The sequence below is a fragment of the Salvelinus fontinalis genome, chromosome 35 (genome assembly GCF_029448725.1).
Source record: "Salvelinus fontinalis isolate EN_2023a chromosome 35, ASM2944872v1, whole genome shotgun sequence".
In the NCBI taxonomy this organism is placed as follows: domain Eukaryota; kingdom Metazoa; phylum Chordata; class Actinopteri; order Salmoniformes; family Salmonidae; genus Salvelinus; species Salvelinus fontinalis.
This window is the reverse complement of record NC_074699.1, coordinates 2,561,719-2,582,402: the sequence shown is the minus strand read 5'-3', so window position 1 is coordinate 2,582,402 and position 20,684 is coordinate 2,561,719. Positions and strand designations below refer to the sequence as shown.

Here is a 20,684-nt window from a genome sequence, read left to right as displayed (position 1 = left end):
AATTTAGTTTGATTAATTTCTGTAATAATTATAATAATTATAATTGCTGAGTCTACGAGTAATAACAAGCAGATAATGATCAGGAACGCATGTTTATTTCCAATATTACATCAGTTTCCTTTGCATGTAGAGAAAATGAGAAGAAATAACAATCAATCGTCGTCATCGCCGCCTGTTTTGTCAATAACTTTCTTCATCCACCTTCTCATACGGAAAAGATGGGTGTAGAATCCATATTTGCCATCCCTGTCACATCCTTCTCCCCAGGACACAATGCCTATCTGGTACCAACGGTTGTCATCTGGGTTCTGTGAATGAGGATATAAGTCATTCTCATGAGTATATCAAATAAAGCGGGGGATATGCAAGACATCTAATGAGTGAATTTTGTTTTTCTCTAGTTGTATACCTTCATGACAAAGGGACCACCGCTGTCCCCTTCACAAGCGTCACCAGTTTTCTGTTCCTCTGGTTTGAAGCCTGAAACGTACATTGGCATTGTAAAGAAGCATCATACTAATGGTAACACCTGTGATTCACCACATTTTTTATCAAGTCACAATGCACCAATTCACTTTTGGTTAACATATTGGATGGACTTGAGCTGCAGTATACAGCAATTACCACACTGAGATGAGAGATGAGAACTGCTACTCACCAGCACAGAACATGTTGTCAGTGATGCGGATAGAGGTAGAGTCTCTGCAGATATCCTGTTCAACGATGGGTAGATGGATCTGCTGGAGAACTGTGGGTAGAGACTTGGGGGAGGAACTCCATGTCTCATATAGGTTCCCCCAGCCTGTCACACGGCCTTTATAACCAGCAAACATCAGTCTTGAAGGAGAAATTTAAAAAAAGGATGCTACCATTGCTAGCATGGGAAAAAGCTCAGAAATGTTAATAATTCCTATTTAATCATTACTGCTAGCTACGTTAAACTCTCTTACGTCTTAGCAACCTGCTTGGTTGGTAGACAGACAGGATGAATCTCATCGGTGAAAGTAATGGGCCTCCTCATGTGCAGCAGAGCAATGTCCCGGTTCAGGTTCTCCTTCCAGTTGTACTTGGGGTGGACAATTATCTCATCAATGGCCACAATCTTCTCTGTGCCCTTCTCAAACCTGGGATTAGGATGAAATACGATATGAGCCAAGAATGTTTTGGTATGGCTATATTATTGTTTTGTCAAGTCTTATGGCATGTCATAGTTCACTGTTGAACTGTGCAAAAGTCCATGTGTATCGTTTGTTTAATAAAGATAAAATGGGAAAATAGGAGATAACCACTCACTTAGCTCTGTTATGTTTACCAAGGCGGACCAGGATGTCATTGATGGTGAAGTTCTTGTTCCATGGTGGGTAGAGGATGCAGTGGGCTGCAGTGAGGATCCACTCATCACTGATTAGACTGGCCCCACACAGCAGCTCCTGTGGGCTTTTCTTGTACAACATCACCTGCCTAACATCAAAGCATCCATGAATAACAGGTATCATCATTTTCTTCTGCCAAATTACATCTGTGCCTTTCTTTTTAGGCCGAGGCTGCGGATCTGACTTTTCCGGCCTTGTGCATTTCTCACTGTCAATCGTGAAATTATAATTATTCAGGTTTTACTGGTGAAACGTCCAAGCTGCATCTACATACCTACCATTTGATCTCAATCAGTTTCATGGGGATAAGCATTTAGATATTCTTGAGTTGTAGGCTACCGTTTCAAAGAAGCCTACAGTGTTGTTTTGAATGAATGTACAGTGAGTGTATTTTAGAGCAGATGGTGTTAACAAACTGTAGTACAGCCTACCTGTATTTTGTTTCAATCAAAGTACATATTTTGCCTAGTGGCGTGCTTTTGAGTTTTGGCCACATGAGGAAAAAAAAAGACAATTTGATCTCAATCATCCTAAAATATCATAAGAAATGAGGTGGTGTTTTTTGTCTTAGAGTAACGTTACTGTGCTATTATATTTGGTTATGCTATGTAGAATAGGCTACTATCATTATGTGATCTTGTAGACATTGATTCAGCTTTGATCTAACTTTATTAAAACGGGCACCATTCGCCAGAGTAGCCCTGTTGTCTATGAGTAGAACAGAGACCGTGTGCAAAGTAGAGAATCTCGCATGTGCAAAAGCTTCGGGGGGCCTTGCCTGTCTGGAAGCAAGGTGCAGAAAAGTCACATCTGTAGCCACTACATTCTTTTAAATTGGGAAATGTGTCGACAACCCCAAAACACATCCTCTAAATGACAGACACACAGATAACTTCCTTTCCCGCTCCCACCGTGTATATGGTCAAACATGACGACCATGATCCTAAGTAGTAGTCCTACGTAATGCAATAGAATACATGTGGTGTTTTGAATATCTATTAATTTCATTACCATGGTGCACTGGCCACTTCTGCGTCAATCCCTTTAACAATACGGCCTCCTTGGTAGGAGTCAATCAGTTCTTGCTCTCTACCGTCCTTCTTACTTATCTTCTCAAACATGGGTCGCTCTCCACACACTGAAAACAATTCAAAGTCAAAGCCGTACCTTACACTTTATGTTAAAAAAAAAATCATAACCAAAATTATACTACTTACCCATCTCTCCACTGCCAAAGCTCCGAGGGCTGAAGAAGGATTGTCTGGGCCCAGAGAGTGTTGTCCTTTCCCTTCCACCGGCCGCCTCCTCATAGTTATCTATTGGGTCATCTGAAAGAGAACAACAGTCCAGCACTGAGCATTTATGATACCTGTCAGATATCTTTTTTTTCTTCAGTGTCCTAATATATATATATTTTTAAATTTTATCCCATTTTCTTCCCAATTTTCGTGGTATCCAATCGCTAGTAATTACTATCTTGTCTCATCGCTACAACTCCCGTACGGGCTCGGGAGAGACGAAGGTCAAAAGCCATGCGTCCTCCGAAGCACAACCCAACCAAGCCGCACTGCTTCTTAACACAGCGCGCCTCCAACCCGGAAGCCAGCCGCACCAATGTGTCGGAGGAAACACCGTGTACCTGGCCCCCTTGGCTAGCGCGCACTGCGCCCGGCCCGCCACAGGAGTCGCTGGAGCGCGATGAGACAAGGATATCCCTACCGGCCAAACCCTCCCTAACCCGGACGACGCTATGCCAATTGTGCGTCGCCCCACGGACCTCCCGGTCGCGGCCGGCTGCGACAGAGCCTGGGCGCGAACCCAGAGACTCTGGTGGCGCAGCTAACACTGCGACCACTGCGCCACCCGGGAGGCCCTAGTGTCCTAATATTTTAAGTGAATCATTTAAAACTAGAAAAATTGTTGAAACAGCTCACCACACATCTCAAGGTCACAGTAGTCCACAGTGGTATTTCCATGCTGGTCCACATAGCACCAGGGTCCCTCCATATCTCCGTCAGGGTTTCTACAGTGGTTCGTCACAAGTTTGACCTCTGGGATGAAATTCTTTCCTTTGCTGAGTGCCAATGCCTTTGGGGAGGCCCAATGCAGACACTTTTTGCCATTCATGGTAACTGAGAGATCACCTGTATAATCCAAGCCATTGTTGGCCAGGCAGTCCTTCTTGGTGTACTTGGCTTTCCCATCTACTGTAGCAGATACTTTTGGGGGTACCCAAGGCTCACCTGTAAGGAAACAATCACAATAGAAGACCACTAAGACATATTGCAACAAGCAACATGCTCTGCACTTTGTTGTTGAACAAGGAGGCATATAAACCACCGATTGTCAGTGTAAAAGTACACCAGCTCAGCAACAACATGCAACCAAATGTTGGTTATTATGCAAGTAGTGAAATCATACCACATTTTGGGACGATGCATTGCTCTCTCCTGACTGTGGGATCCCTGGTGAAGCACCAAGGTCCTTCAGGAGTTTTGTCTGGGTTCCTGCAATAGTTCTCATACAGGGTCTCATCCAGGAAACTATTGAACTCCCTAAGAAGAGATATTACCCCTCAGCAACAACACATCACGAATGGGACAACTTTGAAATTACATTCCTCAAGTTATGGGGTCAATATTACATACGTAATTCTGTGTGGGAAGTTACTGGACCAGTACTGGCATGTTTTTCCTGAGGAAGTAGTGAAGATGGTACCGTTGTAGTTCACACCATTGCCCACTGAGCACTCTCCTGTAAGACGCAGGCCCACATAATATTTGAGAAACAGGATGTCCTGGTCAAAAAATGTATCTTTACATTATAATATTTTCCTGGTAGATTCCTCACACTTTTTAGCTGATTTCAACACAAACATTAACATTTAGTCAATAAATCATTGACGTACAGTGCCTTGCAAAATTATTCATCCCCCTTGGCCTTTTACCTATTTTGTTGCATTACAATCTGTAATATAAATATATTTTTATTTGAATTTCATGTAATGGACATACACAAAATAGTCCAAATTGGTGAAGTGAAATGAAAAAAAAAAAAAAAAAATCTGAAACAGAAAAGGGGTGCATGCATATGTATCCCCCCCCCCTTTGCTATGACGCCCCTAAATAAGATCTGGTGTAATCAATTACCTTCAGAAGTCACATAATTAGTTAAAAGAAGTCCATCTGTGTGCAATCTAAGTGTCACATGATCTCAGTATATATACACCTGTTCTGAAAGGCCCCAGTCTGCAACACCGCTAAGCCAACAGCATCATGAAGACCAAGGAGCATGCCAAACAGGTCAAGGACAAAGTTGTGGAGAAGTACAGATCAGGGTTGGGTTATAAAAAAATATCAGAAACTTTGAACATCCCACGGAGCACCATTAAATCCATTATTAAAACATTGAAAGAATATGGCACCACAACAAACCTGCCAAGAGAGGGCCATCCACCAAAACTCACAGACCAGACAAGGACGGCATTTATCAGAGAGGCAACAAAGAGACCAAAGATAACCGTGAAGGAGCTGCAAAGCTCCACAGTGGAGATTGGAGTATCTGTCCATAGGACCACTTTAAGCCGTACCCGCCACAGAGCTGGGCTTTACGGAAGAGTGGCCGGAAAAATGCCATTGCTTAAAGAATAAAATAAGCAAACACGTTTGGTGTTCACCATAAGGCATGAGGGAGACTCCCCAAACATATGGAAGAAGGTACTCTGGTCAGATGAGACTAAAATTGAGCTTTTTGGCCATCAAGGAAAACGCTATGTCTGGCGCAAACCCACCACCTCTCATCACCCCGAGAACACCCCAAAAACACCATGTGGGGATGTTTTTCATCAGGAGTGACTGGTAAATTGGTCAGAATTTTATGATGGCACTAAATACAGGGTAATTCTTGAGGGAAACCTGTTTGTCTTCCAGAGATTTGAGACTGGGATGGAGGTTCACCTTCCAGCAGGACAATGACCCTAAGCATTTTGCTAAAGCAACACTCGAGTGGTTTAAGGGGAAACATTTAAATGTCTTGGAATGGCCTAGTCAAAGCCCAGACCTCAATCCAATTGAGAAAATGTGGTATGACTTAAAGATTGCTGTACACCAGCAGAACCCATCCAACTTGAAGGACCTGCAGCAGTTTTGCCTTGAAGAATGTGAAAAAAATCCCAATGGCTAGATGTGCCAAGCTTATAGAGACACTCCAAGAGACTTGCAGCTGTAATTGCTGCAAAAGGTGGCTCTACAAAGTATTGACTTTGGGGGGGGGGGGGGGGGGAATAGTTATGTCTTATTTCTTGTTAGTTTCACAAAAAATATTTTGTATCTTCGAAGTGTTAGGCATGTTGTTTAAATCAAATGATACAAACCCCCCAAAAATCTATTTTAATTCCAGATTGTAAGGCAACAAAATAGGAAAAATACAAAAGGGGGTGAATACTTTCGCAAGCCACTGTATTTGAAATGTGCAGTGTAATCAGGCCATAATTATTACCACTGGCATCAATACACCCTCTCAATGTTTTTATATTGTCCTTGTCTCTCAGCAGTGAAGTGCCTTTGCAAGCTGTGAAGAAGACAAGCAAGAATTAGAAAACATGCGGAAATACTTGACTCTACTTGCTTATAATTGCCAAAGCCGATATTAATGTTTGTTTTTTAAGTATAAAGAGCATAGCATGTGTAGGAAGAGCAAAACGTGTGGGGTCACCGACACTGGGGCTAAAGCCTGTTCCTCAAACAAGTCGACTCACATCTCAGTTGCACTTTGTTCTGGTTCAATACAATCTATTTACATTGGGTGTTCTGACTGATGATTGCATATTCCATAGATAAGGTTTTGATAGAAAACACAAGTAATAACGAATAAAAACAAATACTTACCCAAATAGCTGCCCCAAAAGGCCTTCTAAATTAAGAAAGATCGGTTTAGACAGTTATTTGGGGAGAAATACTATAATCATACTTTATTATGCAAATATAGTGTTACCCAGGTAAACAGAAAGCTCATGATTTAGTTACCAGTATACCGAGGTGAATATTAATGTGCTTTGCATGATACTTCAATCTAACAAGCCAGACATCCTCACCGTCTTGTCAGGCTTCTCAAAGACTTCACGGGCTTCTTCATGGTCACAGATCTCCTCGATGCACTCCCGTTCCAAGTTCCCAGGTTTCAACTCCTCAAGGAAGGAATTTGCCCGTTTAGCACGGATAAAAACCTGTGAGGCCTCCTTGCTGTTAAGAAATACTATAAACAAATATTTGATAACTCAACCTATTCTTTAGTGATATTATAACTGACAAATAGCCTTATTCACATCAAGGAGTAACAGTTTAAGGGGTATACATTTTCAGAATAGCGATATTTTGAAACTTGCTTGCTTTTGAGCATTCAGGGTTGGTAAATAAAAAGCTAGTATCTTACCATTTTCACAAAGGGTGATCTGAAGAGTAGAAGAAAATAGTAGAATGAAAATGAGAGTTGCAGGTATTCGACCCATTGTTGCGGATGGTTAAGACAGAACTCCTTGTAAAACCTAGGACATCACCAAACCTTCTCGCCCCCTCAAAATCCAGTACTCATTGAAACCCCCCACTTTGTTACATTGAACCACCTGGTTAATATTGAACCACTGTACTAAGACTGAGTCGGGGCTGCACCTCCCATCTGGGTCATGTCAACATAAAATTGAACTCAATATTTCCATTAAAGTTTAAACTACTACATATGACCATGGATAAGCTTTCCACACTTTGTCAAGAATAGCTTTCTCCATTGTTTATTTTCTGTCAGGGCCTACTCATGGATTACTTTATATAAAAATGTTTGCTATTAAGTAATTATAAGTGGAATATAAAATGATAAAGACAAAGGCAATGTCAAAAACACACACAATAAATCAACCTTTTAAATACTGCCATTTACTAATTTAGACTATGATAGTGTGTGCTGCATAGACAAGCATAGCAAACACACACTAAAGTTGCTCCAAACCAGAATATTTGCTGATTCAGTCTCGGACTGTCCCAACCATCTAAATATTTGCACCCAAATATTGAATGACGCATTGGATAAAGAGTGAATGGTCAAAGTCGTGTTCAAAAACACATACAACTGTTGTAAAGCCACCACAGAGGTACTTCATTTCTCCATTTTAATTGGAGTCTTCAACAATAATGATCCTCTTGTTGATGGCCCATATTTAAACAGTGTATTCAAATACAGTAAAGCTTTTAAAAAGCCTTCATAAACATTCTCTAGACATCAAATATATTTTAGTCAGATAAATGTAAAAAATATTCATGAGGATTTCTCTTTGTAACCATTAAGATATTTCCTAAAATACAGGGGCAGGTAGTTTTAGCAGTCCTTGAAAATAACATTTGCTGTAGATAGTGGCTAGACAAGATCCACCACAGATGTGAGTCAATATTTGCTGATATCTTTAACTCGTAGTATCCTGATGGTGATAACATAACATATTTTATATTCATGACAAATGTATTTTCCAAATAAATACTGCTTATTGTCTTATTTTAGGTAAAGTACATCTAGCATTCAAAACAACATTTTTTCTTCACATAGTTGGTTTTATTTGAAGATTTAAACAAATTAAAAACAGCAACAAAAAGCAAAATAGTGTGACTTGCAGTTTTAAACTCCTGTTTCTATCTCTATTGTCTCTGCCACAGAGCTCAGTCCATCCTCTCCCTGTAGAATCACCAGGTTGCTGTGTGTTTTGTGCTCCCTTACCACAATGCACTTATCACTAGAATCTGAAACAACTATCTCAATGACATTCTCATTTAGCTGGATCTGGCCCGCATCCTGTTCCAAACCTTCCTCTATTACCACAGAAGATATGGCATTATCATGATACGAGTCATAGGTGCTGACAATAACCTCCCCTGAGTTAGGCATGGCTAAGTCTTCGATGGCCTGAACATACACTACTGTCTGACTCTCCATGTTCTCTTCAGTGACATCAACCCATGGCTTGACCTCTGTCTTGCGAGGGGTCTTTCTAGGTCTGCCTCTAGCAGGGGCAGAGTGGCTAGACTCCAGAGCTGCCAGAGCGTCAGCTAGCTCCCCAGATGTCCGATCTTCTCTCTTTTTATGGGAGAGCTGGTGGCGAACCAAGCTCTGCATTAGCGTGTAGCCAGCACCACATGCCTGACATTTGTAGGGCTTCTCCTCAAGGTGTGACTTCATGTGACGGCGTAGCTTGGTGGCCATGGTGTAGGCCTTCCCACACACCTCACACTTGTGAGGTCTCTCCCCTGTGTGTAAACGTTCGTGGGCCCGCAAGGTGTGGGGGTCCCGCAAGGCTTTACCACATATAGGGCAGAGGTAGACTTCCCCTGTGTGTGATATGAGGTGTCTGCGGAGTTCAGGCACCTGCGAGAAGTACTGATTGCAATGGTTACACTTGTAAGGCTTCTCCCCTGTGTGGATGCGTAGATGCCCCAAAAGGTTTCCCCGCTGTCGGAATGTCTTACTGCAGTGGGGACAGGCATAAGGCCGTTCTCCTGTGTGCAAGCGCATGTGATTCCTAAGGGAGCCCGAATTGGCCAGTTCTTTATCGCATACAGGGCACCTGAGCTTAGGAGCATGGTAATTCTCTTCCTTGGCGCGGTGGGCCTCTCTATGAATACGTAATGAAGGCCGGCGGGCAAAAGCCTTCCCACAGATATCGCAGACAAAAGGCCTCTCTCCTGTATGAAGAACTTCATGCTCCTTCAGATCCCGTTTCAGGCCATAGCTCTTGTCACACTGCTGGCACTTGAATGGCCTCTCTCCCTTATGCATTAGAAGGTGGGCCCTGAAGTTCTCTTGGGAGCTGTAATTCTTACCACACTCTGTGCATAAGTAAGGCTTCAGGTCCGAGTGAGTGAATTTGTGCTTCTTCAGGTGACAGAGCTGGAAGAAACTCTTGTCACACTCGTCACATGTATACCTCCTTTCCCTGATGTTAAAGAGGTCTGGAGCTGTCATAAGCTCCTCCGGGTCTTTCTTCCCCCCTTTGTCACTATCCTTTGAGATTTCATCTGAGCCTATATTTTCTCTACCTTTTATGTCTGTTTCTTGGCAAGCTTGACCATTTTCATCACCAACTCTGGACGTAACCTCCAATGTCACTTGACGATCCAGATACCTATTTTTGTGCCCTTGAAGACGCTTGTGGATACAGCCGACTAATGAATGCACCTTCCTGGGTTTAGCAGCCAGTCTGCAACTGGCCCTGACAACCTGTGGCCCCTGTTCCTCCTGGGGTTTTCTTACCACATTACCTGGTTCTTCACTGCTCTTTGGAGGCTCGTCTGCAGGACTCACAAGTTTGTCCTCATTAGAGCATGGCACATTGGTTATTTCTGGAATGAAATGTTCTGTTTTTATTATTTTGCCTGAGTCAACTTCTCCATTCTGTTCCATTGTTTTCTCACCCCTGGAATGAGAGTCTCTCACACATCTCTTTTTCATTTTGTAGATAAGAGGTTTGGTCCTTTTGATTCCAGCCTGGCTTTTCTCCTCCTCCACCATCATAGACTCTGTAGACCCCAGTGGAGAAGTTGACATGTCTGAATCTTCAGTGTGCTCCTCAGGCTCTGTAAGACATACAAATATCTTCCACGTAACATTTCAGAAACCACTATCCAAATATAAAATATCATAATTTCATAACATCATCCTTATTGGTAAAAAAAATGTATTAGTGTGTATTAAGAATGTGGGTGTCAGGCTACCTGTAAGCTTGAGCTCTTGCTCCGTGGAGTTTACACCTGGGGATCTCTCCTCCCTGGACTTGCGAGGTGTAACTTGTTTGCGAGGTTTGCCTGGTGTTGTTAGTGACCCTCCTTGGCTTCCATCGTGTTCCAGAGGACCAGCTAGGAAACTCCAAAGCAGAAGTTCTGTCCCTGGGTTGATGTCTTTGCAGGCCCTTAGACAGAGACTTCCATCCACCTCATGAACAGTAACATTCTGTTCATCCTTTCTCCTTGCATTACAGGCAAATCTGCATAAAACAAAGAGGGTTTCTCTCTCCCAATGACCAAATTCAATGTGACAGTAATGTTAATGTGTTTGATACAGCTGAGTGCTACAAAAAAAACAACCATTGGGTTATTCTTCTTTACCTAGAGACACCTACCTAATCCAATAGCACCTGTCCCAAAGATGCCCCTTGATTATCGTCTGATACGCTTCTTCCATCAAGCTCTGACGACAACAAATGTGTTACATTCAATACATTTGCAATGTTATAGAAACTTGAGCAAGTGTGTGCCTCCGCCATCACAACCACTCTGATACATACCTCTGTAAAGTCTTCACTTTGGTCAAAGGTGTTGCTTTGGTTTTCCACACCCAGAAGCATCCCTTTCTGCAGAGCATGTCCTACACACCAGAGCCCCAACTGGCCATCATTTGCTAGAGAGGGGCCTACTGTCAGTCCACGGGGAACAGCATTCAGCACACTGTGTAGGAAGTCCTGGTTTAGGGATGGGCCCCTCATACCCAGAGAGTCCATCCTACTCTCTGTAGCCACAAAATGTAGACTCTTAAAAATGCAAATGTTTTGAACGTTGTTTACAATGATTAGCTTACAATGACAAACAAAAATACACGTTTTGGAGGTCATTTACAATGACTAGCTACATTGGAAGTTGAAACCTATCTCTTGATTTGTGTTTCAAGCTGTCATTGATACAGTACTTGTATGTGATACAGTACTGTATAAGAAACAGCAGCCACATATACAATGTATATACCATAGGAATATAGCTAACAGATTTATGGCCATCGTTTATCAATAATTGTGTGTGACATGCATACGTGACCTGGCGGGTGGCAAGCTTTGTCGTGACAACATATGTATGCATGCGCATGCGCGGACAAGGCAACACATTTCAGCGCTAATGTAAGCCCCTGTCAAAACCATTAGCCAACGTTAACAGAATTTGCTCACTAACAAAAGTTGGCCTGCTTAACTGGAAACAGTACACGTCGACATGGGACCGTGAGTAAGTTTGTCAATGAATTGTGACACAGGCAGACAATTATTATGAAGAAGCACAAGCCAACTATTAACTGGCGAGCTAGCAAGCTATGATTTCAGTAGCTAACGTTAGCTCGAACAGGCTTGAGTATATATCAGAACTCTAGAAACAGTAGTTATTTAGTTTGATAGCTAGTTAATAATGAACGTTAACGCTTTTTTATTTGTTCTTGGTGGCAGTGATGATGCTAACTAACAAATTCAAGCTACTGTTTTTGCTACCATGCATGCTACATTGTTGTTGTCTGGCTAACCAGTCGACGACAGTGTGAACATGATACTACGATTAGGATATCAAACATATTTCAAGTAGACGTTCGAGTCGCGGCAATAACATGAAAATATTTCAACTAACTCAGGATTTCCACAGGGTCTTGGCCAATTTGTATCATTCGTTTTTTCCATTTGAAAACTCCGGGAAAATCATCGTTCTCCAGCCGAGAGCAGAATCCGGAAGTCCTCAAGTTCCTTTCTATCGAAACATTCCGACAGGAAACATGTCATTTGACCCACATCGTAAATGCTAGATTTATTTTAATTAGAATCGTTAAAAAGCCAGATGACTACATGATATGGTCATGTATCTTTAGCTATCGTACCTTGCTGTTTTTGTTTTTTTCCAACTAGCTAATTTACAACATATATTTTGTCAGCGGCAATAGGAACTCATGTACGTTCTCATACAGCAAGTGCCGTGGTCCCATTTATGGTTTTGCCATTGCCTGACTGAAATTGAATGTCGAGTTTATTTTAAATACTAGGACTAATTGTATTACCTGATCCACCTGTATTCATGAACTGCCATTATATTATGTTTTTTCTTGACATGGTATGCTGAGGTGGGGAGTCTGGGGACCTATGCACAATGGCAGAGTCACTTGCCATCCAGGACCATTCAACAGAAGCAGAACTATGCACCAAGTAGTAATATGAATCAATTTGGCCTAGTAGCCAGCAGATTGACAGCAGATTGCTTACAGCTGCAGACAGGCTAGGGTCGGACAGGCTTCCTGTGTAAATTAAGACACCGCGGAGCCGGCGCGAGATATGGCTCCGAAAATGTACCTCAATCCAGGGATGAGAAATGTGTTGTACTCCGAATTGTCCCATTATCCCAACTGTTACACTGAGACATTGAACACTGCTAAAATAACAGCGGAGAGCCGGCGCGAGATATGGCGCGCAAAACGTACCTCAATCCAGGGATGAGAAATGCATTGAACTTCCGAATTGTCCCATTATCCCAACTGTTATACAGAGAAAGTCAAATAGCAGTTGTTCAATCGTCTCTGTGTAACAGTTGGGATAATGGGACAATTCGGAGCACAACACATTCCTCATTCCTGGATTGAGGTACGTTTTGTGAGCCATATCTCGCACCAACTCTGATGTGTATTAATCTACACAGAAAGATTGTCTGACCCTAGTGCAGTTGTAAGCAAGCGGGTTGGATCTGCTGGATAGCTTAGTATTAGCTATGTGTTCTATCCTCTACTAATCAATGATCTGCTGTTTTGATCAGTGGAGGCTGCTGAGGGAAGGACGGCTCCTAAAATGTGCCTGAAATATAGTATAATGGCTGAAATGGAGTGAAAGGAATCGAACACATGATAACCATTGCATTCCAGCCATTATTATGAGTCGTCCTCCCTTCAGCAGCCTCCACTGGTTTTCATATAGCCTAGTCTGTTTTAATAACTGCTGCCTTGATAGCCCATCTTTGCAGGTTAGTTGAATAAATGGATGCTAATCAGGTGCAGTTATAAAAATAAAACATTTAACGCTCATCCAGAGATTGCATAGTCACTTTACTTCTACCTACATACATATTACCTCAACTAACCTGTGCCCCCGCACATTGACTCTGTACTGGTACTCTCATATATAGCCTCACTACTGTTATTTTACTGCTGCTCTTTATGAAAAAGAAGTGTTAAGTATAAACACATTTTAAAAAATGTATTAAAGCTGCATGTTGGTTAAGGGCTTGTAACTAAGCATTTCACTGTATGGTCTGTTGTACTGTATTACCTGTTGTATTCTGCGCATGTGACAAATAAAATTTGATTTGATTGTGATATGCTATAATCTTATAGTGAAATAAAAGACATTGAGTCATTTGAGACAGAGGGAGCCAACCAGAGATTGAAAGTCGACCACTTGCTTTTCACCATTGAAAGAGACCAAAAATGTTACTTCTGGTGTGAGTATTAGCTATTTCTGTCCAGTGCCTTTACACACAGACTCGCACTAAGAGCCTTAGACTATGACTAAGAGCAGCTGAACTGTGTTTGACTGTTTCATTTGTTCTGATACTTTGATACATTTCCCAGTGCCACTAGGCCTATCATTTCTTTATGTGAATATTGCATTTTTATTGCTAATGAAATGTACTCTACAACTTCTATTGTTGCTGTGGTAGTGTTTTTTCATCCATGCATCATTGCTGTAATTTTATAAATAATTGTACATTTTACCTTCAAGTTATATTGCTTAAAATGTACCTTTGTCATACCATACAGTTTGTGAAGAGTGCAAAGACAATTTTATTGACGAATGCCCCACACACGGCCCTCCAGTTTTTGTGCCTGACACCCCTGTGCCAGTGGGTGTCCCAAACCGTGCCGCCCTTACTACCCCTAGTGGCATCGAGGTCATTCAGGAAGGCAGTGAGGTGGACGTGTACTGCGTAGACAAAGACATTCCTAGGGGGGCACTATTCGGTCCTTACCAGGGTGAAGTGGTGTCACAGGACAAGTCCTCTGGTTTCTTCCCCTGGATGGTAAGTTGAATCCACAAACCTTACTATGTTTTGCAATTCACTTTTCACTCGTATATGGTATGACTCATGAAATTGTCTTCCTAACTTCATGCACCATGTGTAACTTTAAGGCTCTCGCATCTATGTATTTATGTCAATGATTTTTATCCCTAGTTGGTGGACAAAAACAACTCATACAAATCCATTGATGGTAGCGACGAAACCAAAGCCAACTGGATGAGGTATGTCCGAAACTCTTCAGAGGACATTGAGCGAAACCTGACAGCCTTCCAGCATGGTGAGCACATCTACTTCCGGGTGTGCCGTGACCTGTCAGTGGGAGAGAGGCTTCGGGTATGGTACAGTGATGACTACATGGACCGATTACACCGCATGTCCCAGGACACCATTGACAGCAACTTGGCCACAGGTAACACTCCTACCTCATCCCTTTGCCAGCCCTCTAGTTAACTACCAAACTTATTTTTATTGCTTTCCAGAGTGCTACAATGTGTGTACTTTTCTACTCATATCACTGATCTAAGATCTCCTAAATAGTCATTCTAAGAAATTCAATAGTATGACATTTTGACCACCAGGGGGAGCCATGTTGCAAAATACATGCAGAAGCTCAAACAATGAATGGCAATATCAAACCAGTAGTCACCTTTTTGAAATTAATACTTCATATATCAGCATGTCGTTTTACGCACAAATATAGTTAATAAAGAGGATTTTGTCATTTTATTATGTAAGAATGATTACATGTTTGTTTATATTATTATAAGCAGTTTTAAGGTGCTTACCTGTCAGAGGCTGATCAAGTTAAACTTGGGGTTTTGAATGATCATCTTGTCTCCCTCCACAACAGTTGAAAAGGACTCACGAGTGTGGTCAAGCCCCTGGAATGTTACAGCCCGGGACCGGGAGGCCAACCAGGCCCTCATCGAGCACTACGGGTCCCCAGAGATCCAGGGCCTACTGAACGACCGGACAACCAGAACCAAGCATGTCTTTGAGATCATTGCCAGTCGGATGGAGGCACAGGGTTTCCTGATCAGTGAGAACTCGTGGCAGGCTGGCAAGCGATGCTTCCAAAAGTGGCGCAACATGGAGCGCACGTACAAAGACTATGTGCTGGCGTCCAAGAGGACTGACGCTGGACGCAGGAAACAGCCCGAGTTCTTTGACCAGTTCCATGCACTCATGGGCCAGAGGCTGAGCTCCAAGCTGGCTGCTGCTGACACCCCAGCCAGGGTGTTGACCAAGCTGAAGCCTAAAGCTGTAGCACCAACTCCAAGCCTGCCCCTCTATGCTATTGTAGTCCCATCAGGCCATCCAGTCAACCTCGGTATCCCCTCCACCTCCAGCCCAGAGTCAGAGATTGGAGTCTATGAAGGCACCACTGAGCCTGAACCGCTAGCCAGGAAGTCCAGGAGCGAACGGTTCCCACATCCCAAGATACGCCAGTCAAATGCGGTGGAGGAGAGGGAAGAGAATCAACTCCAAAAGGGGAGGATGAGGTCATGGCTGGGGGATGACAGAGGTACACGTGTTATGACGTTGAATCTTAGCAGTTGGCCTATAACTGAAAAGGACGCAGCCATTTTCAAAATCATTGACAGTCTTTGTGTAATAACTCTTCATTTTTCTCTGTCTTCCTATCCACGTCTCTAGCTGCTGAGAACGGTGGGTCCCTGCCTGTGTGGTCGGAGTGGAATGTGATCAGTCAGGACATTGAGGCAACGGAGGCTTTAGTAGAGCTGTACAGCTCTCCAGAGATCCAGGGACTGATCAGGGAAAACAAGACCCGAACCAAGAGGATCTTTGAGATCCTAGCTAGCAGGCTGAAGGAGCAAGGCTTCCCCATCAGTGATGTGCCTGAGCAGGCAGGGGAGCGATGCTTCCAGAAATGGCAGAACCTGTCGAGGGCGTACAAGGAGTACGTCCTCAACCCAGAGAAGGCTGACATGGCCAAGAGGAAGCTTCCAGCCTACTTCAATAGGCTCCAGGACCTCATAGGCCACCGGCTCAGCCTTCAACTATTTGAAGACTCCCCCGAGCCTGATGGCAGCATGGGAGATGCTGAGGCAGATGCAGGGGTTGAGGACATAAGCCAGAATCTGTTACACATTGTGGAGGTGCCGGCGAGCCCCATTGACATTGTCAGTCCCCCCTCCACTTCTGCCTCCTTCTCCTCTTCACATAGAGGAAACCACCTCCATGTTAGACCCAGTGGGCGGAAGAGAAGGAGGATGGCAGATATATTGGATACCTTTCAGGGTTATAGGGAGGAGGACAAACTATTGCAAGAGGAGAGGGAAAGGAGGGCAGAGGAGCGCTTTAATCAGCTGCGAAGCCTTCTGCAGCAACAGCACACCGAGACTATGGCGGTGATGAGAGAACTGATCAATTCCATGAAGATGAAAAAACTATGATTATATATATACATATATATATATATATATATATATATATATATATATATATATATATATATATATATATATATATATATATATATATATATTTATATATATATATATATATATATATTTATATATATATATATATTTATATATATATATATATTTATATATATATTTATATATATATATATATTTATATATATATATATATTTATATATTTATATATATATATATATATATATATATATATTTATATATATATATTTATATATATTTATTTATATATATATTTATATATATATATTTATATATATTTATTTATATATATATATATATATTTATTTTTATATATATATATATATATATATATATATATATATAAAGTTTGGACACACGCACTCATTCAAGGGTTTTTCTTTATTTTTACTATTTTCTACATTGTAGAATAATAGTGAAGACATAAGGAACTATGAAATAACACACATGGAATCATGTAGTAACCAAAAAAGTGTTAAACAAATTAAAATATATTTTATATTTGAGAATAGCCCCCCTTTGCCTTGATGACAGCTTTGCACACTCTTGGCATTCTTTCAACCAGCTTCACCTGGAATGCTTTTCCAACGGTCTTGAAGGCGTTCCAACATGTGCTCAGCACTTGTTGGCTGCTTTTATTTCACTCTGCGGTCCAACTCATCCCAAACCATCTCAATTTGGTTGAGGTTGGGGGATTGTGGAGGCCCGGTCATCTGATGCAGCACTTATCACTCTCCTTCTTGGTGAAATAGCCCTTACACAGCCTGGAGGTGTGTTGTGTCATTGTCCAGTTGAAAAACAAATGATAGTCCCACTAAGCCCAAACCAGATGGGATGGCGAATCGCTGCAGAATGCTGTTGTAGCCATGCTGGTTAAGTGTGCCTTGAATTCTACATAAATCACAGTGTCACCAGCAAGCACCCCCACACCATAACATCTGCTCCTCCATGCTTTACGGTGGGAACCACACATGCAGAGATCATCTGTTCACCCACACCACGTCTCACAAAGACACAGCGGTTGCAACCAAAAATCTTGAATTTGGACTCCAAATCTAAGGACAAATTTCCACTGGTCAATTGCTTGTGTTTCTTGGCCCAAGCAAGTCTCTTCCTATTTATGTCCTTTAGTAGTGGTTTCTTTGCAGCAATTCGACCATTGAAGGTCTGACTCGCACAGTCTCCCCTGAACAGTTGATTTTGAGATGTGTCGGTTACTTGAACACTGAAGAATTTTTGGGGGCTGCAATTTCTGAGGCTGGTAACTCTAATGAACTTATCCTCTGCAGTAGAGGTAACTCTGGGTCTTCCATTCCTGTGGCGATCCTCATGAGAGCCAGTTTCATCATAGTGCTTGATGGTTTTTGCGACTGCACTTGAAGAAACTTTCAAAGTTCTTGAAATTTTCCGTATTGACTGACCTTCATGTCTTAGAGTAATGAATGATAGACTGTAATTTCTCTTTGCTTATTTGAGCTGTTCATAATATGGACTTGGTCTTTTACCAAATAGGTCTATATTCGGTATACCCACTTTAACTTGTCACAACACAACTGATTGGCTTACACTCATTAAGAAGGAAAGAAATGACACAAATGAACTTTTAACAAGGCACACCTGTTAATTGAAATGTATTCCAGGTGACTACCTCATGAAGCTGGTTGAGAGAGTGTGCAAAGCTGTCATCAAGGCAAAGGGTGGCTATTTGAAGAATCTCAAATCTCAAATATATTCTGATTTGTTTAACACTTTTTTGGCTACTACATGATTCCATATGTGTTATTTCCTGCAAATAAATGCTCTAAATGACAATATTTTATTTGGAATTTTGGGATAAATGTTGTCAGTAGTTTATAGAATAAAACAAAAATGTTCATTTTACCCAAACACATATAAATAGTAAAACCAGAGAAACTGCTAATTTTGCAGTGGTCTCTTAATTTTTTCCAGGGCTGTATATACACACATGTGCGTATGTACAGTTGAAGTCGGAAGTTTACATACACTTAGGTTGGAGTCATTAAAACTCGTTTTTTAACCACTCGATATAGGACTTGTTTTACTGTGGATATAGATACTTTTGTACCTGTTTCCTCCAGCATCTTCACACTGTCCTTTGCTGTTGTTCTGGGATTGATTTGCACTTTTCGCACCAAAGTACGTTCATCTCTAGGAGACAAAACGCGTCTCCTTCCTGAGCGGTATGACGGCTGCGTGGTCCCATGGTGTTTATACTTGCGTACTATTGTTTGTACAGAGGAACGTGGTACCTTCAGGCGTTTGGAAATTGCTCCCAAGGATGAACTAGAACTGTGGAGGTCTAAAAAATAAAAAAAATAAAAAAAATCAGCGATCTTGGCTGATTTCTTTAGATTTCCCCATGATGTCAAGCAAAGATGCACTAAGTTTGAAGATAGGCCTTGAAATACATCCACAGGTACACCTCCAGTTGACTCAAATGATGTCAATTAGCCTATCAGAAGCTTCTAAAGCCATGACATAATTTTATGGAATTTTCCAAGCTGTTTAAAGACACAGTCAACTTAGTGCATGTAAACTTCTGACCCACTGGAATTGTGATACAGTGAATTATAAGTGAAATAATCTGTCTATAAACAATTGTTTAACAATTGTATATGTGTATATATATGTATATTAGTTACAGTTTTGACATCATCTTTCTATTATTTGCGTTTGCTATCTGCCCTGTTATTTGTATTATGTACCGTTAAAGTCTTATGTATTGCTGGAGACTTTTGAAAGTCACAAATGTTTATATATTAAGGGCTGTGTCTTTGGCATCCACAGACCACTTTTCTACCTTTCACTTGGAAAATATACTGTATCTCACTTCCTGCGAGTCCCAATATTTTTAATGCCAACTGATTCTTTATAGGTGCTTTAAGTGTCACCCCGTCTGTATTGAGCTAGAACATGTGAAACTGTGGCTTATTAGTCAAAATAAACCTCTTGGTTGGAGCTCGATGATACTTAATTTTGGTAATTTTATTAATTCAGTACACAACGATGTCACAACTGTTTAGCCTCATCACATTGTCCTATGTCAGATTTGACTCTGGCCTAAACAATGGCTCCATTGCTGACACACAACTAGGCAGCAACAAGCATTTTCATTTTAAATTGAAAAGAGAAGTATTAGACCCATGGGACAGGCGGCTCTAGTCAGTACGGTTCACTTATTAATGAATCAGCGGGTTTATTTCGTAGTTCTCATTCATGCAATTATTCTTCCAGGTTCATGTTGTCCTTGCCAGGCAATGGATAAAAAATGTCCCATCGTTCTTTCTCTCTTTTCGGGCCATGACGGATATTGAGGTTGATGAACTGTACTATTGGTTATGTTATATAACCTGCACATTGGAAACAACATTCATTATTAATTCTGGCCATGTCTGCAGCTGCAGGGATTTTGTAATGGATAGTCCACAGAAGGGGTGGCAGGTAGCCTAATGGTTAGAGCGTTGGGCCAGTAACCGAAAGGTTGCTAGATAAAATCCTCGAACTGACAAGGTAAAAATCTGTAGTTCTGCCCCTGAACAAGGCAGTTAACCCACTGTTCCTAGGCCGTCATTGTAAATAAGAATTTGTTCTTAACTGACTTGCCTAGTTAAATAAAAAATAAAAATATATAAAAAAAGACAACTGGCTGGAAACGTTGGATGATTTATTGTTGCTTTATATCCAACCACTGCCTCTGCACCAGTTAATTTACATAACAATGTAGCTACATCATTAGTTGGAACTGCTGTTGTTTAGGGCTATAAAGTGTATGCGCATTGCACACCATTGCATGCATAATGACTGCACTACTTGCACCCAAGCTCATATCTTAACAAATAGGCAGGAATATAATGGCCATGGCATGCTAAAACAATCTGGCAAATGATCATTCAGAATCTCATGAAGATGTAAAAAAATGTAAGACCTAACTTTCAATATCTACAAACGATGACTTAGCCTAAGTACAATAACACACAACATAAGACATTTGTTGAAATGATTT

The 20,684-nt window shown here is 41.5% G+C and overlaps 3 protein-coding genes across 7 annotated transcripts; 1 reads left to right on the top strand and 2 right to left on the bottom strand.

Moving 5' to 3' along the window:
- Nucleotides 1-73: 73 nt before the first annotated feature.
- LOC129834221 (prothrombin-like) lies at nucleotides 74-6,974 on the bottom strand. Its single transcript, XM_055898971.1, has 14 exons — nucleotides 6,804-6,974; nucleotides 6,466-6,626; nucleotides 6,260-6,284; nucleotides 5,871-5,942; nucleotides 4,022-4,127; nucleotides 3,795-3,928; nucleotides 3,308-3,616; nucleotides 2,591-2,701; nucleotides 2,385-2,511; nucleotides 1,294-1,461; nucleotides 951-1,124; nucleotides 659-837; nucleotides 410-480; nucleotides 74-308 (listed from the first exon to the last, which is right to left on the bottom strand). The coding sequence occupies exons 1-14, from the start codon at nucleotides 6,877-6,879 to the stop codon at nucleotides 153-155; spliced, it is 1,869 nt and encodes a 622-aa protein (XP_055754946.1). The 5' UTR covers nucleotides 6,880-6,974; the 3' UTR covers nucleotides 74-152.
- A 974-nt stretch (nucleotides 6,975-7,948) lies between these two features.
- Nucleotides 7,949-11,878, bottom strand: LOC129834219 (zinc finger protein 408-like). Of its 3 annotated transcripts, none has more exons than XM_055898966.1 (5): nucleotides 11,789-11,878; nucleotides 10,693-10,935; nucleotides 10,528-10,595; nucleotides 10,124-10,392; nucleotides 7,949-9,985 (listed from the first exon to the last, which is right to left on the bottom strand). In XM_055898966.1, the coding sequence occupies exons 2-5, from the start codon at nucleotides 10,903-10,905 to the stop codon at nucleotides 8,034-8,036; spliced, it is 2,502 nt and encodes an 833-aa protein (XP_055754941.1). In that variant the 5' UTR covers nucleotides 10,906-10,935; nucleotides 11,789-11,878; the 3' UTR covers nucleotides 7,949-8,033. The 3 variants fall into 3 exon arrangements, with proteins under 3 accessions (XP_055754941.1, XP_055754942.1, XP_055754940.1); XM_055898967.1 differs by having other exon boundaries at nucleotides 10,693-10,852; XM_055898965.1 differs by having other exon boundaries at nucleotides 10,693-10,913; nucleotides 11,789-11,872.
- LOC129834220 (uncharacterized) lies at nucleotides 11,028-16,674 on the top strand. 3 transcript variants are annotated; one of them, XM_055898968.1, is made up of 7 exons: nucleotides 11,028-11,398; nucleotides 12,273-12,357; nucleotides 13,530-13,636; nucleotides 13,956-14,215; nucleotides 14,369-14,624; nucleotides 15,066-15,740; nucleotides 15,872-16,674. In XM_055898968.1, exons 2-7 carry the CDS (start codon nucleotides 12,299-12,301, stop codon nucleotides 16,630-16,632), a joined length of 2,118 nt encoding a protein of 705 aa, XP_055754943.1. In that variant the 5' UTR covers nucleotides 11,028-11,398; nucleotides 12,273-12,298; the 3' UTR covers nucleotides 16,633-16,674. The 3 variants fall into 3 exon arrangements, with proteins under 3 accessions (XP_055754943.1, XP_055754945.1, XP_055754944.1); XM_055898970.1 differs by lacking the exon at nucleotides 12,273-12,357 and having other exon boundaries at nucleotides 11,029-11,394; nucleotides 15,872-16,673; XM_055898969.1 differs by lacking the exon at nucleotides 11,028-11,398 and having other exon boundaries at nucleotides 12,279-12,354; nucleotides 15,872-16,673.
- Nucleotides 16,675-20,684: the final 4,010 nt, after the last annotated feature.

What these genes read in the sequence shown, in the direction of transcription:
- LOC129834221 (XM_055898971.1), bottom strand. Translation starts at nt 6,879, where the DNA reads ATGGGTCGAATACCTGCAACTCTCATTTTCATTCTACTATTTTCTTCT. An exon ending in CTGTGACCTTGAGATGTGTG is followed by an intron (nt 2,702 to 3,307) that starts GTGAGCTGTTTC and finishes GTTCTCTTTCAG; the next exon opens with ATGACCCAATAGATAACTAT. An exon ending in ACCAAGCAGGTTGCTAAGAC is followed by an intron (nt 838 to 950) that starts GTAAGAGAGTTT and finishes TTCTCCTTCAAG; the next exon opens with ACTGATGTTTGCTGGTTATA.
- LOC129834219 (XM_055898965.1), bottom strand. Translation starts at nt 11,825, where the DNA reads ATGATACAAATTGGCCAAGACCCTGTGGAAATCCTGA. An exon ending in AAAGTGAAGACTTTACAGAG is followed by an intron (nt 10,596 to 10,692) that starts GTATGTATCAGA and finishes TGTTGTCGTCAG; the next exon opens with AGCTTGATGGAAGAAGCGTA. An exon ending in GACAGGTGCTATTGGATTAG is followed by an intron (nt 10,393 to 10,527) that starts GTAGGTGTCTCT and finishes TGTTTTATGCAG; the next exon opens with ATTTGCCTGTAATGCAAGGA.
- LOC129834220 (XM_055898968.1), top strand. Translation starts at nt 12,299, where the DNA reads ATGGCAGAGTCACTTGCCATCCAGGACCATTCAACAGAAGCAGAACTA. An exon ending in TGACAGCAACTTGGCCACAG is followed by an intron (nt 14,625 to 15,065) that starts GTAACACTCCTA and finishes CCTCCACAACAG; the next exon opens with TTGAAAAGGACTCACGAGTG. An exon ending in ATGGCTGGGGGATGACAGAG is followed by an intron (nt 15,741 to 15,871) that starts GTACACGTGTTA and finishes CCACGTCTCTAG; the next exon opens with CTGCTGAGAACGGTGGGTCC.